The sequence below is a fragment of the Poecilia formosa genome, unplaced genomic scaffold (genome assembly GCF_000485575.1).
Source record: "Poecilia formosa unplaced genomic scaffold, Poecilia_formosa-5.1.2 Scaffold218, whole genome shotgun sequence".
NCBI classification, from domain to species: domain Eukaryota; kingdom Metazoa; phylum Chordata; class Actinopteri; order Cyprinodontiformes; family Poeciliidae; genus Poecilia; species Poecilia formosa.
Genome location: NW_006800157.1, coordinates 284,058 through 298,739, shown reverse-complemented (window position 1 = coordinate 298,739; position 14,682 = coordinate 284,058). Strand labels below are relative to the sequence as shown.

The window sequence follows — 14,682 nt, the reverse complement described above, 5'->3', positions numbered from 1 at the left end:
GTATAGCGCTTTAGCATTAGCTTCTGCTAAATACCATGCTGGTATGACGCTTTAGCATTAGCTTCTGCTAAATACCATGCTGGTATGACGCTTTACAGTTAACAGAACTAACATTTTAATGGTTGCTGTCCACCTCTGCCTGTTTTAATAAATTACTCCCAAGGTCAGTGTTTCGGGTCATTTTTTAACCTTCACAGTGTTCAAGCTATCATGCAATAATCAGATTCATCTTTAATAGCTTTTATTAAGTTTTTTTGTGTTTGTCCAAGTCCTGTGTGTCAAACTACTTTTGTATTTCAAACTCAACGCACCAGGATAATGACTCCTCATTGACTGTATGCGTGAAAGCAATAGAAAACTTAACCTAAATGTGTGTGTCCTTCATTTAACCAGAAAATTCACTCAGTCAGATTAAAAACGTCTTTTCTAAGAGTGACCTGAGCAAGACAGCAGCATAAAACACAAAACCGATCCCAAAATTCTAGTTGTGTATTTTCCTGTGATATAGCATCCTTTTAAAAACCAGAGAAAAAGTGATTTTTTTTTTAATTGAAAAAAAAAAGCAATAGATTTTACACTTAGGGCTCCAAAATTTGTCCAGCATTTACATCGACTGCTATGAAGCTGCACTTTCCAGTTTAAAAGTTTATTATTGTTTTGCTAAAACTAGTATACTTCATATAAACCTCATTCGGTGAATAAAGTGAGAAGGTCAGACGCCGGGTGGATAACTGCTCACTTACTTTCATCTTACAATATGGTCACTGAACTGACATTTAAAAACAATTTGCTATCCAGTTGGAGCAAATTAGATGAGAAATGTAACATTTAGTTCATTAAACCTACTCAATGGAAAACTGCCCAGTGGGGCCATAAAACCGGCAGCACAGCCATCAGGGCACCATGTAAGAGAAGAACGTATACACTGACATTTAACGTCCAGCCTGGAAATGAAGGCTAATTATGCAAAAACACAACCGCTAGCTCAGTCCATTACTCCGCCGCAGTGTTTAACAACAAAACAGGCAAAAGATCAAGCCTAGCGGGGAAGCAGCAGCCCTCCAGACATGGAAACACAAACCACTTGGGCTCTGATGGGTCCCTACCTCCTTCTGGTGGTACTTGATGGCGAGCTTGAGCTTGGCCAAGTCGTGGCACTGCCTGGGGTCCAGCTCCTCGCTCTGGTCGTTGTCTCTGTGGTTCAGGATGGTCTCCAGCTCGCGGGAACTTCTGGCCTGATCCAGGAGGTCTTTGGCGAATCGCTTGCACTGCTGGGAAAGCTCCTCGTACTCCTGGCGAAACTCGTTCTCCACCTGGAACGTGGGACATTTCATGTTACACGAGCAGCGGGGTTGAAGCCGTCCACCATTTTCTGCTTTGGGGGTTTGATGCTGACTGCAAAGTGTTTAATAATAAGAACATGGAGGAGCAGCATTCAGCTTCTATGCACTATAAATCTGGAACAAACTCCTGGAAAACAGCCGAAACACTGAGTTAAATCTGGACTAAAACCCTCCTGTCTAGAGTTGGTTTTCAACCATAATCAATAAAACAGAACTCAATATTTTGATGTGTAAAGACGGCACTTGGCAAAATGACTTCTGTATGAATTTGTACCTTCGTGTTAAAGCACTTTGAACTGCCTTGTTGCTTAATTGGGCTACACTAATAAACTTGATTGATTGATTGAAGGATGTTTTCTGACAGGAAAGCTTTCACTGCAGAAAGAAAAATGTCTGCTCTTGTTATCTACAACACATGCGTCAAACTGGAGGCCCGGGGGCCAAATCCGGCCCGCCGTAGATGTTTATGTGGCCCTCTAGAGTCTAGATTAAACACTTAGTGTGCTTAAACATTATGTTATCAATCATATATATTCAGTTTTTATCTGTTTACTGCCAAATTATGTCAATCAGTCCCTCCAGGAGAATTATGGTGGAAATTAACACAAAATCAACAAATTCCGCACTTTTTTGCGCTTAAACATATTTGGGAATTTAAAGCACATTTTTCTCAAAAATTGTCAAAAACTTCCTTGTCCTAAACAGCTGCCTCAGCCTTAATTGCTGTCAGATTATAGTCCATGATCTATACAGCGAGTAATAAAAAGTGGTTTTTATTGTCATAAATAATATTTCAAAATTAGTGCCACAAACACTGATTTTTAGTACAAAAAAAAAAATCACAAAAAGTATCACAAAATCGTGGAAGGACTGAAGAGATGTTCAGTAATATTATTTAATTTTAATAATTCATTGATATTTTAACAGTTTGTGAACAGGTTTTATCAATACATTCTGGCACAACTGGCCCTTTAAGAGCATTTATGATCATGATTTGAATAAAAAATAAAATAAGTTTCACACCCCTGAAAAACACCCAATCATTTTTTGGTGCCTGGAAAATTAGTTCGGCTGTTACCTAGCAACCCCAGCAAATCCCAGTCTGTCCCCTAGCAACCAAAGCAGAGCTGCAGCATGTTTGGTCAGCTGGTTTTCCCGCTGTATGCGCTGTACACCTGCTGCTGGAAAAGACAAGTGCTTTGTTGTCGACTAACCATCCAGAAAATCACTTGCTGCTTTCCTGTTTTTTTGTGCAGGAGGCTCCACTTCTGCTTTTCAAAGTTCACATTTGTATAAATGCAGCCATTTTAAAATGAACGTTGAATGCAAGATGAACTTACTTGGATTTAAAGTGACAGAGGCTCATTCTGAAAGAAGCTCAGAACTGACCAGACTGAAATCTCATTAGCATAACACCGCCACCAGATAAAAAGCTGTCTGGGGGCGGAGTCATTCCTTCACAGTGGCGTTAGTTTAGACTCGTATACTGTGTAGTAATGGGAGTTGATTTCCGTACCTTGCTCAGCTCTTTTAGTTCCCAGCCCAGTCTGAAGGCAGTGAGGATGGGATCCTCACTGGACAGCGCGATGAGAGACGGCGACGCCAGCGCCTTGTAGATGTTGAGTCGAGACCGGGAATGTCGAAGGCTGTCGACCTGCCGTGGATTAAGAAAACAAGTTCGCTCTCTAAGTAACCAATAAACTTGAATTTTGTAAGGAACACTCAACACCGGAACCAGAAGATATTTTAAATATCCAAAATGAAACACAGGAACCAAAAAACCAATAAATAAAACAAACAACAAAACTACACATAGCAGGAACCATATATAAAATGGATCATGAAGTCATTGGCCTTCAGAAAATATTAATGATCAAAATTCATCATAATTTTAATTGATCACTGATACAGTGTACTGTCTTAGTTTAGAGTGATGGAAAACAGCTACTTCAATGGAAATCTCACAACTAGGATACAACTGATAACTTTCCTACTAAAACAGAAGACAAAACTTATTTTATTTTACGTTTTAAAGAGACAGAATTAAGAGTGAGATTTATTTTATTTAGTAAATTCATTTTCTCCAGATCAGAAACCATACAGTGGTTTCCAAACGGAGAAACATCGACTCACCTCTGAACTGGAAACACACTCTACGCAGTCGCATCGTATCTGGTGCGGCCTTGGGATGGTGACCTAGAACAGCAAATCAGAACCGGAAATAAAACAACATAGACGCTATGGACCCCTGCTTCCTGCTGGACGGCTAAAAGCTGCTTGCTAACCATAACTAGCATTGGTTTTAGCTATTTAGTTAACATAATGTGCTAAATCTTAAATGTACGCCTGAGATATAAAAGAAAAAGGTGCGCAGTGCTTTCATACTACAACAACTAAGGTCAGTAAAAAGATTAAAAGAGAAAAAAACAGCAGGGGAGTGGAAAGTAGGTCAACTACGCTAGCTTGACTTTGACAAACTAACATGTAGATGTGATGTGGAATTTGGTGTGTTTAGGTTCAGTTTAGAAAATAAAAAGAGGCAAAGTAAACACCAACTCTGACAGATGTTTCAATTAGCAGTGTTAGCTTAGCTAACAGCAGCGGTAGCTAATCTACCGCAGCGATCACTTATTAATAATCGCAAAAATAAAAATCAAGCATAAAAACACAAAACTGTAAGGGATTGAATGTTCTGTTCTTTATGTAGAAAATGTTTGAGAGTTTTTGGTGGCGAACCCTGAAACATAAAGTGGCGTTGTGGTCAGTTGCTATGGCAACACGTCAGCGTGTCGCGTTGCTGACGCAGAGAGCGAGAAAAAGTGATTTTGAGTTGCTCTTCAATAGTTTTTCCCCTTTACTGTGGCGCACTGCACTAAATTAACAACACAAACGTCTCCAGGTTTCATTTAGCTAACGCAGTTGTTTTACCGCGGCAGCGCGGCGACGGACGGCACAAGAATCCGTCTTTTTGTCCTTCAGCGTTGTGCGCATGTGCAAAATTTCCGGATGTAAACAGTAACATGCTGTAGTTGATCTACTTGTCGGTCGGTGGTTCTCCTGTTGCGGAGTGATTACCTTGCGCTGGACAAGCAGCTTGATGATCTCGTAGTTGTTGGTGTGAGCAGCGAGCATGATGGGAGTTATGTCGGGGGTGAACTCCGAGAACTGGCTGTCCATCATCAGGGAGGGAACCTGAGGGGAAACCGAAGCAATTTATCTCAACAGAAAGACGATAACGGATGATAAACAGGAAACAAGCGCATCTAAAGACAACGGACAAGTCGGACAACACATTAACATACCTGAATGCTCTTTTAAAAGCAGAACTTTATACTATAGTTTATTTCAAGACCAATTTCCTCCTAAACTGTTTACTGATCACAACCTGGAACAACTGGAATGGTAATGAACGTTTCTCAGGTCTGTTGTGGCGCAGAAAGAGCTGAATCCAAGAGCAAAACTCTCAGTTTACTGCTTTTTTTTGTGCTTCGTCCGTCTCCTCTGGTCATGAGATGAAAACAGACACAACCTGAAGCGGTAATAAAGCTTTCTGAGTTATGTTGGAGGACCGGAGGTGGACAGCGCTGTCCTAGCTTACCCAAACAAAGCTAGCATTAATGCGGACCGTAAAAGGGACGAGCTAACTCTATGTGGGAGGTCTCATCAGTCCACATTTCTGCAGTGTCTGAAGTTTCTGCTTTGCAGCAACGCCAACCACTGGCCTGTAAATGGAAAAAAATCCTGGAAGAACGTCTCAAAGACTGGAATATGGTCCTGCAATGAGAAAATATCCTGGATCCTAAAAAATGAGCAGCTCCAAAGATGTACAAACGGAGAAAAGCTCGGGATTTGTTGGTTTTTAACCAGCATTGCCACCATTAAACTTTCTATTATCATTTAAAACGCTGTACAATTACTTTTGCGTTTAGTTTCAGTTCAGTTTCTTTCAATACAATATGAAACTTTAACTGCAGGTGTGTGTCTGGTGAAGCTGTGGTTAAAACATGTTTGTTCTTCATTCAGTGGGTAGAAAATCCAGAAATTTTACTCAACTAAGAGCAGAAATACATCATAATAAAATTATAAAAGTAAAAGAAAAAAGTGCAGGGTGGTAAAAATACTAATAAAAGTAAATTTTAAAAAAGTTACTCAAGTGAATGAGTAAGTGTAACTAGTTACCAGCCAACTCTGCAGGCCTAAAATTGTATCGTTATAAATGAAAAATGTTTTTCGACTGAAATGTTTTCATTTAGTAACACTGATGATATTCGTTTTCCTGTTTTAGTGAATCCACTCCCCTTGACTTATAACAAGCTCTTACATTTTGCTGAAAAGTTACTTTTAAGTTACTTTTGTCTGTTTTCAAATGTTGTAAGATAGTTACGGTAGAAATTAAACCAAAAATACTTGGAAAGGTTTTGTGTTTTTGCAGTGCAGTCGTGTCATTTTTTTGTGTGGAAATTAAACGAAACATCCCATGAAAAACAGCAAAAAATATATAAAGTTTGGATTTGTTGTTATATTTATTGTTAAAACTTCAGTTTATCATTTTGGGTCTAATTGTTTAAAACCATTGTGTGATGTCCAAACAGTCACAGAATGGCAGGACTATCACTAAACACTGCATAAATGCAGAAGTGAGACCATTTTGAACCTGAAAAGTCAGACAGACTCTCTGAAGGTTCTTGAGGAAGACGAAGGGTGAGGAAGAGGACTGAACATGTGTGAAGTCTTTCATCTCAGAGGGAGGATGAGGAAGAGGCCTTCTCTTCATCTTTCTCGTCGTCTCATCACTGTTTCCTCCTCCATTCTTCCTTTTCCTGCCCTGCTGCTTCATCCCATCCCTCTCTTCCTCTGTCGCCTCCGTTTCCCATCTGCCCCGTCTCTCTGCCCCGCCTACCTCTCCGCTGCCAAAACCTTTTACTCATCTGTTCGTTCTCTCCCTCCTTCTCCTGCGGCGAGAAGACGTGTGAAAGCAGCTGCTACGAGAGCGGCTCAGATTAAACACACAGAGACGGAAATAAACGCAAATTTAAGCAAAATGCTGGAAAAAGACGCAATGAAAGAGTTAAAGAAATGTCTGGTTGTGAGTAGGAATGTGTTTCTGATTAAAATATGTGAAAAAAACATTAAGAAGCAGGTTTGCTAATTTGTTAGAAATTAGCATGCTGTTGTATCTGCCATCTTGTAACAATGTTACACTGTAAAAACACAAAACTGTCTTCGTCTAGTTTCTAGTGCAAATATCTCGGTTCACTTGAAATGAGACAAAAATAAACCAAAAGTAATTCCTTAATGTTGATGAAAAATACGAGTTGCACTAGCAGATTATTTCACTTATAAACATTTTCCCTTGTTATAAGTTAAATAATATTCCAGTGGAACAAAAAAAATCAATAATTATTCACTTAATAGAAGCTGAAAAGTTACTTTTACGTTAGTTTTGTCTTATTTAAAGAGTTCTAAGAAACTTGAAACTAAACGCAGTGATAGATGTTTGGATATTTGCTGCCGATACTTTCAGCCTTATTTTTCAGTATTTTCTCACCAAGCAATTTTATATTTTCCCAGTTTTTTCCATAAATTTGATATTTTTCATGTAATATTCCTCTATCCAGACATCAGAGTGAAAATAGTGCCTCAGTTAGCTCTGCTGAAACATTTGTTATTGTAAAATATCTTAGAAAAATAAACTAAAACACTGAAGTCATTGATGTACGTCTTTGCAGCAGAACGCAAGCTCTACATTGTCTCGTTGGAAAATTTAGCCTGAATTTCAATAAAAATATTATTTTAGGAAGAACCCGTCAGTTTTGCTTCAGGTTAAAACCGAATCTGGAAACTTTCCAGCCTCCAGTCGTGTCGTTTGTCTGACCCGAGTGTCGCCTGAATCCATTACAGCAGAGAGAAAAGCTGATAAACTGCAGCTGGAGCTCCAAAAATCAATTAACAGCAAATCTGCAGAAAGTGACCGCAGCAAATTCTGCTTTCTGCTGACCCAGTTGGAGCATATTCTGGTTCATGCGCTCCGGTTTTAAGTAAATAAAAGTGAAACTGTGGCTGTCAGCAAGTACAGACAGCAAACTTAGACAAAAATTTATTTTGGACTCCACACTGAAAATATTCAGACATCAAAGTGAAAGTCATTTCCTCATCCTCACTCTCTTCCTCTCCCTCTTTACTTCATTTCCTCCCTCCATCTTTCCTCCATCACTTAAAACTACATAGTTCCTTTTTTTAATTTAACTTTTATTTTTATTGAAAAAGCAAAGACTGGTGAGCTTGTTGCAAATGAAGCCATTTACAGATCCGTAAACCAGATAACATCCAATTTAAATATTGAAATGTAAAACATAAAAGTTCTGCTTATTCATCAACCAAAGGATTAATTTTAATTAAAAAAAGCTAATATGTTATAAATAGTAGTAAATACAATGAAAGGGCATATAGTTCATGGGTTCATGACCTTCTGATCCAGTTTGTAGGTCAGCGATGCCACGAAAAGCAAAAACACAAAATGAAAGTTTCTGGATTTTCTTGGTCAAAAATGTAACTTTAATGCAATTAAAATGTTTTACATTTATTTTAAAATAAATTTCCAAGTTATTTTTTTTTTACATTTTAACTGTAATAAAAAAATTTTTTATAAAGTTTTTGAAATTATTTTTATTTTTAAATATAATTTTAAATTTTTTAGTTCTAATTTTATTTTTAACTAATAGCATATCTATTTTAAATTTGTACATTTCAATTTTATTATTAATTTATATATCTATATTTTTTATTACCATTTTAATTTAATTTACTTTTTTTGTTTTGTTTTGTCTTTGTAGAAATTTTTTGTTGACATTCGATGATCTGAAAGAGTCAAAATGTGAAAGTAAAACAGAATAAATCTGAATTTTCTTTTTACACAACGCTCTGTGCAATTGCTTTTTTGCATTGCTTTCATCTATAAAAAAATAAAGAAAAATGGCAGAAAAGAGAAAAAGTAACAAGAGAAAAGAGAAAGCACAAAAGTGAGAAACATTCCCACAATGCTTTGCTTCTTGATGGTTTGCAGTCATGATTCCTCAAACATGAACTCAGTGAAAAACTCTCGTTCTGTTTAGAGGAGAAAAGTCTGATTTGTGTTTTCCTTCTTCTTCTTTCCTCTTTTCACTCCTTCATTATTACCTCTCTCTCTCTCTCTCCCCCCCTCTCTCTCTCTCTCTCTGTCTCTCATATTTCCTGTCTGGATGAATTGATGTTTCCCCATCAAGTCCCTGAACAGCTGCACTTCACTGAAACAGAGGATTCTGGTCTTTTCTCAGAGAAAACACAGAAATAAAAATGCATCAAGCAGACAAACATCCTCTCTGTCTGCAAATCCTATTTCACAGTTTGTCTGCTAAAGAGCTCTTTAATTTTCCTCTTCTCAGCAAAACGCGGCACGGCGCTTTGAATGAATGAATGAATGTACAGCTCATTATCTCTGCCTCACACACATTCAGATGCAAAAACAAAAAACGTGAAGCGCATCCACAGATGAGTAATGAGTCCGACGGCGCATGAGGCCACAGGAGGGGGAAGAACAGGAGAAAAAAAACAAATTCTGAGATTCATCTCAGAAATGTTCTAGAAAAAAGTTTGGACATTTCTGAGATTTTTTGGTCAAGTTTTAAGATGGTTTTTCTTGCAAATTGTTTGACTTTTCAGACTCAGAAATTTTGACTTTTTTTTAAAGAAACTTTCTGAGATTAATCTGAGAATTTCAGAGTTTTTTCCTAGTAAATTTTTGACTTTTGATGTTTTATTTTTTCCAAATTATGTTTTAATGAATCTCAGAATTTCTGAGATTTTTTGGGACAAACTCTTGACATTTCAAATTCAGAAATTTCAGCTTTTTTTCTAGAAATTTTCTGAGCTTAATCTCAGAATTTCTGAGTTTTTTTTCTTGGATATTTTTGACTTTTGCAACTCAGAAAATTTAGGTGTTTTAGATTTACCTGAGAATTTCTAAGGTTTTTTTCTAGTAATTTTTTTTAACTTTCCATGTTTTATTTATTTATTTATTATTATTTTTATGTTTTCAAATTTAGAAATTTTTATATTTTTTTCTAGAAAATTTCAGAGATAAATCTCAGAATTTCTGAGCTTTTTTCCTTGCAAATTTTTGACTTTTCAAACTGAAATTTCAACATATGTTTCTAGAAAACTTCAGTTTTTACTTGTAAATTTTCAACTTTTGAAACTCAGAAATTTCTGTGTTTTTTTTCTAGAAAATTTGAGATCAGACTCAGAATTTCAGTTCTTTTTTCTCCTGTCTTTTTACTTTCCTCTGTGTCTACCGTGACCCGACTACGCCGTCGTTCTGCAGCAGACGTTTCCTGGTTGGTTCTGAGCTCACCTGCTTCTCGCCGCTCGGCCGCCTGTGCGACAGCAGCAGCTCCACAGCGCCCACCACCTCCTTCCTGATGGCGTACAGCAGGGCGTCGCCCGTGTGGATGCCGTGGTCCAGCAGGAGCTCCATGATCTCCAGGTTCTCGTTCTCGATGGCGATGAGCAGCGCGCTGCGGCCCAGCGGGTCCAGGCAGTTCACGTCCATGTTGTAGTAAACCTCGGCCTCGCGGAGGGCGTGTTTGACCCCGGCATAGTCACCTGAGGAGGAAACGCAGACAGGAAGCTGAAGCCTGGGGAGTGGATGTTCAAGTTTATCTAGATATTTTCATTACAAATGAGACTAAAAATACTTGGGAATATTTGGTGTTTTTGCAGTGCAGTTGTCTGAAGGCCATCTGAAGCCTTGAATCTCTTACTATGAGCCAGTTTTATTAGAATGATTTATTGTAAACATGACAGATCTGATCAATTTGCTTTTGCTCTGGACGGTGAAGGACATGCAGACGGTTTGGAGAGCGGCTGACAGCCTGAGCGACCAGCTGCTTGGCCATCAGCACCGTTTCACGGGTGACTGGACGTCCACCCTGCAGGTGTGCAGGGAACAAACGGATAAACACTCGGCTGCAGGAGCTCCTCTCTGCGTGTTTCACCTTTCTCCACAGCGGTGAGGTAGGCCCGCTCCTCGGCTGACAGCTCCACTTCAGCTCGGACGATCTGAAGCGGGATGCGGTCGCGGTACGGCGAATATGTCGCCTAAAGACGCAGAGGCAGGGATAAAAACAAAGAAACTGTTGTGATTAAGAGATGAGGGAACTAAAAGCATAAAAAAACCTGCTAAACCTTCCTCAAAATGCGATTTTCTTTCTCACATTGTTAAATTAGCTTAAAGTGGGTTTGTGCAGAGTAGCTATGAGTCGTCAGTACTTTACCTATGAGTGACAGCCATGACAGAAATCTCAACTTGGAGAATTTTGGACAATTTTTTTCTGTTTTTTTTTTTTTTTTAAGTTGAGTTACAAATTATGAGAAATTTTCAACATTTCAAGACTAAAATAAAAAAAAAGCCAGATAAAGTTTTTTTTCACCTATTTAGCTTAGCATTATGCAGTTGTTTGCATTGTTGCCATTTTCTCGACTGAACTTAATCTGAACTTAATCCATGTCTAATTGTAGAAGATTCACTTAATCTGTGACGTTTCTCTCATTTTTGTGCATTTTAATTGCCCCAGTTGTTTGTAGCTAGCATAGCAGCATTGCTTTTGCTCTGGATGTACTCTGAAATTAATTACTAGCTATCCTCATTATGAGTTTAACTTCAGTCCTGGAAGATTTTGAAGTTGTTAATACCTTAAATGACAATCAGTTAATTGAATGATAAATTAAAATGAGATTGATATCATTATTTTAAAACAAAATGTTTCTGTTTCGTTGTTATTATTGCCGGTGTTTTTAACTCACCTTTTTGTAGTACAGTTGTGTCATTGGATTCATCTGGACAGTCTGGAGAGAAAAGAAGAAACGGTTAAAACTTAAAACCCAGAAAGGAGAGAATGTTGATCTGGGCGGCTGCCCAGGGCGGCAGTAGAACAAGGGCGGGAATAAAAAAAAATCATAAGTCATAGGAACATTTAATAAAATGTTATTTAATCCATACTTGTATTTTTAAAAAGTACGTTGGTCGCAATTTGGATATTGTAAAGACATTTTACACACACGTGTGCAGCTCTGGAAAATCTTAAGATACCACTTAAAATGATCAGTTCTCTGATTAAAATGATCAGTTTCTCTGATTTTACTCTTCATAGGTATATGTTTGAGTAAAGTGAACATTATTCTTTTTATGCTATGAACTAATGAAAACATGTCAATGAAATTCCAAGCAAAAAATGTAACAGAAAATGAGAAACGGTCAAAATAACGAAAGAGATGCAGCGCTATCAGACCTAAAATTATGCAAAGAAAACAAGTTTATATTCATTTAGAAATAAGAATACTAATGTTTTCTCAGAAACCATTATTTGGTGGAATAACCAGGAGGTTTTCTATGGGGTTCAGTGCAGAGGGTGTTTCATGTGCAAAATAGAAGAACATAAATATGATTTATTGTCCCAAAATGTGGAAATCTTTGTAAGTTGGCAGGAAATCAAAGCAAGTACATTCACGCAAAGACAGAATATATCACAAATAAGAACAGAATAAAGAATAAAAGCAATGTAAGGGCAAGATTTAAACATATAAACAGAGTACTTCAGTCCAGAGGAAAGAGTTAAATTGGTTAAATCAAAAACAAGACGTGCATGTCTATTTGCAATGCAAAGACACAGGCTATTTACAATTAAAAACAATTCAAATGGTTGCAAATTGCAGCGAACATGACTGAAAACCTGCAGGTTTCCAGCCATTTCCTGGACGTGAATGTGACGGAGGTGTTTGAACATGTTGGGGCGAGCCGCTGCTTCCTTCTGTATTATGTATAATCTTGACAAAAGCTGACAGGAAGCAAATGTGTGTCTGTTTGTTGAGTCAAATCAACAGTCAGCATACAGAGAGCAGACACGTCTCCTCCCACACTGACACCGTCTCCAGTTATTACATGTAATCCCCATAAACCGCAGCCTAACGCAGGGCGCAGCTCCTCTTGTTTGCACATTTGTGTGTGTGTGTGTGTCTTTATTTGTTCAAGACTTTACACACATTAACTTACTGCGCCATAATTACCCCGCATTTGTTTATTTTGTGAAGCAGCGTTCAAGGCAGACGATGCACTTTCTACGCTCTCCTGCGCAGCGCGGCATTAATTTTACATCAGTGGGACGCAGTCGAACCGAATGCTGATGAAGAAAAGAACACAATGAAGCAATCTGCATGTGTGTGCTGGGGTGAGAGAGGGCCTAGTTAAAGTATGCCGTTGTTCCAAAATCCAGAGGAAAAAAACTGTTCATTTCAAAGGAAAAGCTCTGAGCTTGTTTTACATCTGAGTGTCATTAGCTGCAGTCATTAGACAGACTGCAGTCTGCGCAGGTGTTCGATTCCAGCTGTTCTCTCCGCAGGACGGGAACCAAAGTCACAAGTTATTACCTGGGATTATATGAGCACGATTTCATAAACCCTTTTATTGCCTCTTCCTCCTGCTCGTCTTTATCGATCGTCTCGTAGCAGCTGCAATAATCATTCTTGTGTAGCTGGAAGTTTGTTTTGTGCCAGCTGGCAACCGACGCACACTTAATAATCCGATGAGACTGACTGTGTTTAAATAGAAGAGCTTTTCTTCGGCTGTTCTTAACGGTTTACGTTTTTTAATGGTCAACCGACAAGAAACAATCCAGGTTTACCAAGAGAGGTGTTCACTCTGCTGTTTTCTGTTAAATATTTAAAGGAGACATGTATGCAAAATTTACATTTTGTGCATTTTTGTACTTCCATTTGGTTTCTAACTGCTTCTAAAAAAAAGAACCACCTAAACATTTCTGGTAATAAGTTAATGTTTTTTGGTGAGTCATTTCAAAAACCTCCCAATTGTTGAGTCGCACTGCTCCGTTACCTAGCAACCCCAGCCAGTCACCTAGCAACCCAAGCAGAGTTTGAGCAGTTTGGTCAGGTGGTTTGCGCTGTACAATGGCTGCTGGAAAAGACAAACAAGAAGTGTTTTGTTGTTGACTCACTACTGAGAAAGCACTGCTTCTCAGTAGTGAGTCAACCAGAAGGCTCCACTTCTGCTGTTCAAAGTCGTACGGTTGTATAATTGCGCATCGGTTTGCAGCCATTTTCATCTGTGAGAGTAAACGTTGAGCTAGGGGGCGTGGCCTTTCCCAGATACTAAAAAAAACATCAACTTTCTGGACGTCTAAGAAGCTTCGTTTAACATCTGGATCAAATAAGACATCAGAACCACCTTATGTGGATCTGATTTCACTGTAGAAAAATAGTGAAATATGTATTAAAATGTCCATATTTTCTCTTTCTTTGCATTAAACACACAGCAGGTTTTCAGTACTTTGTCTAGGCCATGGTATGACTGGCAGTTAGCTCAGATAAATGGTCCAAACTTCTTTTTAACTCAGCTGAGGTCATCTAAACTGCAGATCTAGTTATGAATTTCTACTGCAGCTACAATCCCTAATCGTTGAACAGCTGTGGTTTTAAGAGAGAGCAGCGGCATTGCAGATGGTGCCAGACTGCAGCCTCATCATGAACAGAATCTCACAGACGATGACAGAAATGTTAACGCCACAGATCTGAGTCAGGGACTCGGACCGCTGGAGAAAATTGAATCTGTTACGACACAGATCTGCATCTCAACGAGGCTGTAATTGCTTTCTGTTCGAGGCAGCAGAGTCATTCTTCAGAGACTCTGCTGGTTAAACATGAGGTATGGAAAGAGACTCTTCTGATTCCTTTTGATTTTTGGGATGGTACGCTACATGAACGGCAAATTTACAAATCAGCTGAGGGAAAAGGAAAGTGAAAAACCACGACGGCTCAGTTCGTTCAAAGTGATGCAGCTTTAAGATGCTTGTTTCAAAAACTGCTGCTTATTAAGGAAACGTTTAAGAAATTCTATTATAACACTGTAAAAATATCTTGATATGTGTGAAATAATCTGCCAGTGTAACTAATACTTTTAACATTAAGGAATTAATTTAAAAGAAGATCTAATGTTTTGCTGAAAAGTTTTTTACAAGGTGTTGAGCAGCATCTAGTTTCACTGCAAAAACAAAACCTTACCAACTATTTTTGGTCTAATTTCTAAATAAAACATCTCGGTACACTTTAAACAAGACTAAATTAATTTACAAGTTAATTTCCTAGCAATAAAAATGTGCTTATTTTAACTAATACTCATAAAAAGTACCATTTCCACTTGCAGATTATTTCACTTACAATAAGACAAAAAAATCTGCCAGTGGAAGTAGAAGTACGTTTACTCATAATAAGCTCTTAAATCTTGCCAAAAAGT

General features: G+C 38.2%; 1 protein-coding gene across 2 annotated transcripts in view; it reads right to left on the bottom strand.

Annotated features, from left to right (window-relative positions):
- Positions 1-14,682, bottom strand: part of trpc5a (transient receptor potential cation channel, subfamily C, member 5a) — a 126,683-nt gene that overhangs the window by 66,419 nt on the left and 45,582 nt on the right. For both annotated transcript variants that reach the window (XM_007568152.2, XM_016679720.1), the window contains exons 2-8: positions 11,184-11,225; positions 10,376-10,478; positions 9,733-9,983; positions 4,419-4,535; positions 3,477-3,539; positions 2,860-2,997; positions 1,107-1,313 (exon numbers count right to left, since the gene is read on the bottom strand). In XM_007568152.2, coding sequence (XP_007568214.1) covers positions 1,107-1,313; positions 2,860-2,997; positions 3,477-3,539; positions 4,419-4,535; positions 9,733-9,983; positions 10,376-10,478; positions 11,184-11,216 — 912 coding nt within the window. In that variant the 5' untranslated portion in view covers positions 11,217-11,225. The remainder of the gene's footprint in view (positions 1-1,106; positions 1,314-2,859; positions 2,998-3,476; positions 3,540-4,418; positions 4,536-9,732; positions 9,984-10,375; positions 10,479-11,183; positions 11,226-14,682) is intronic.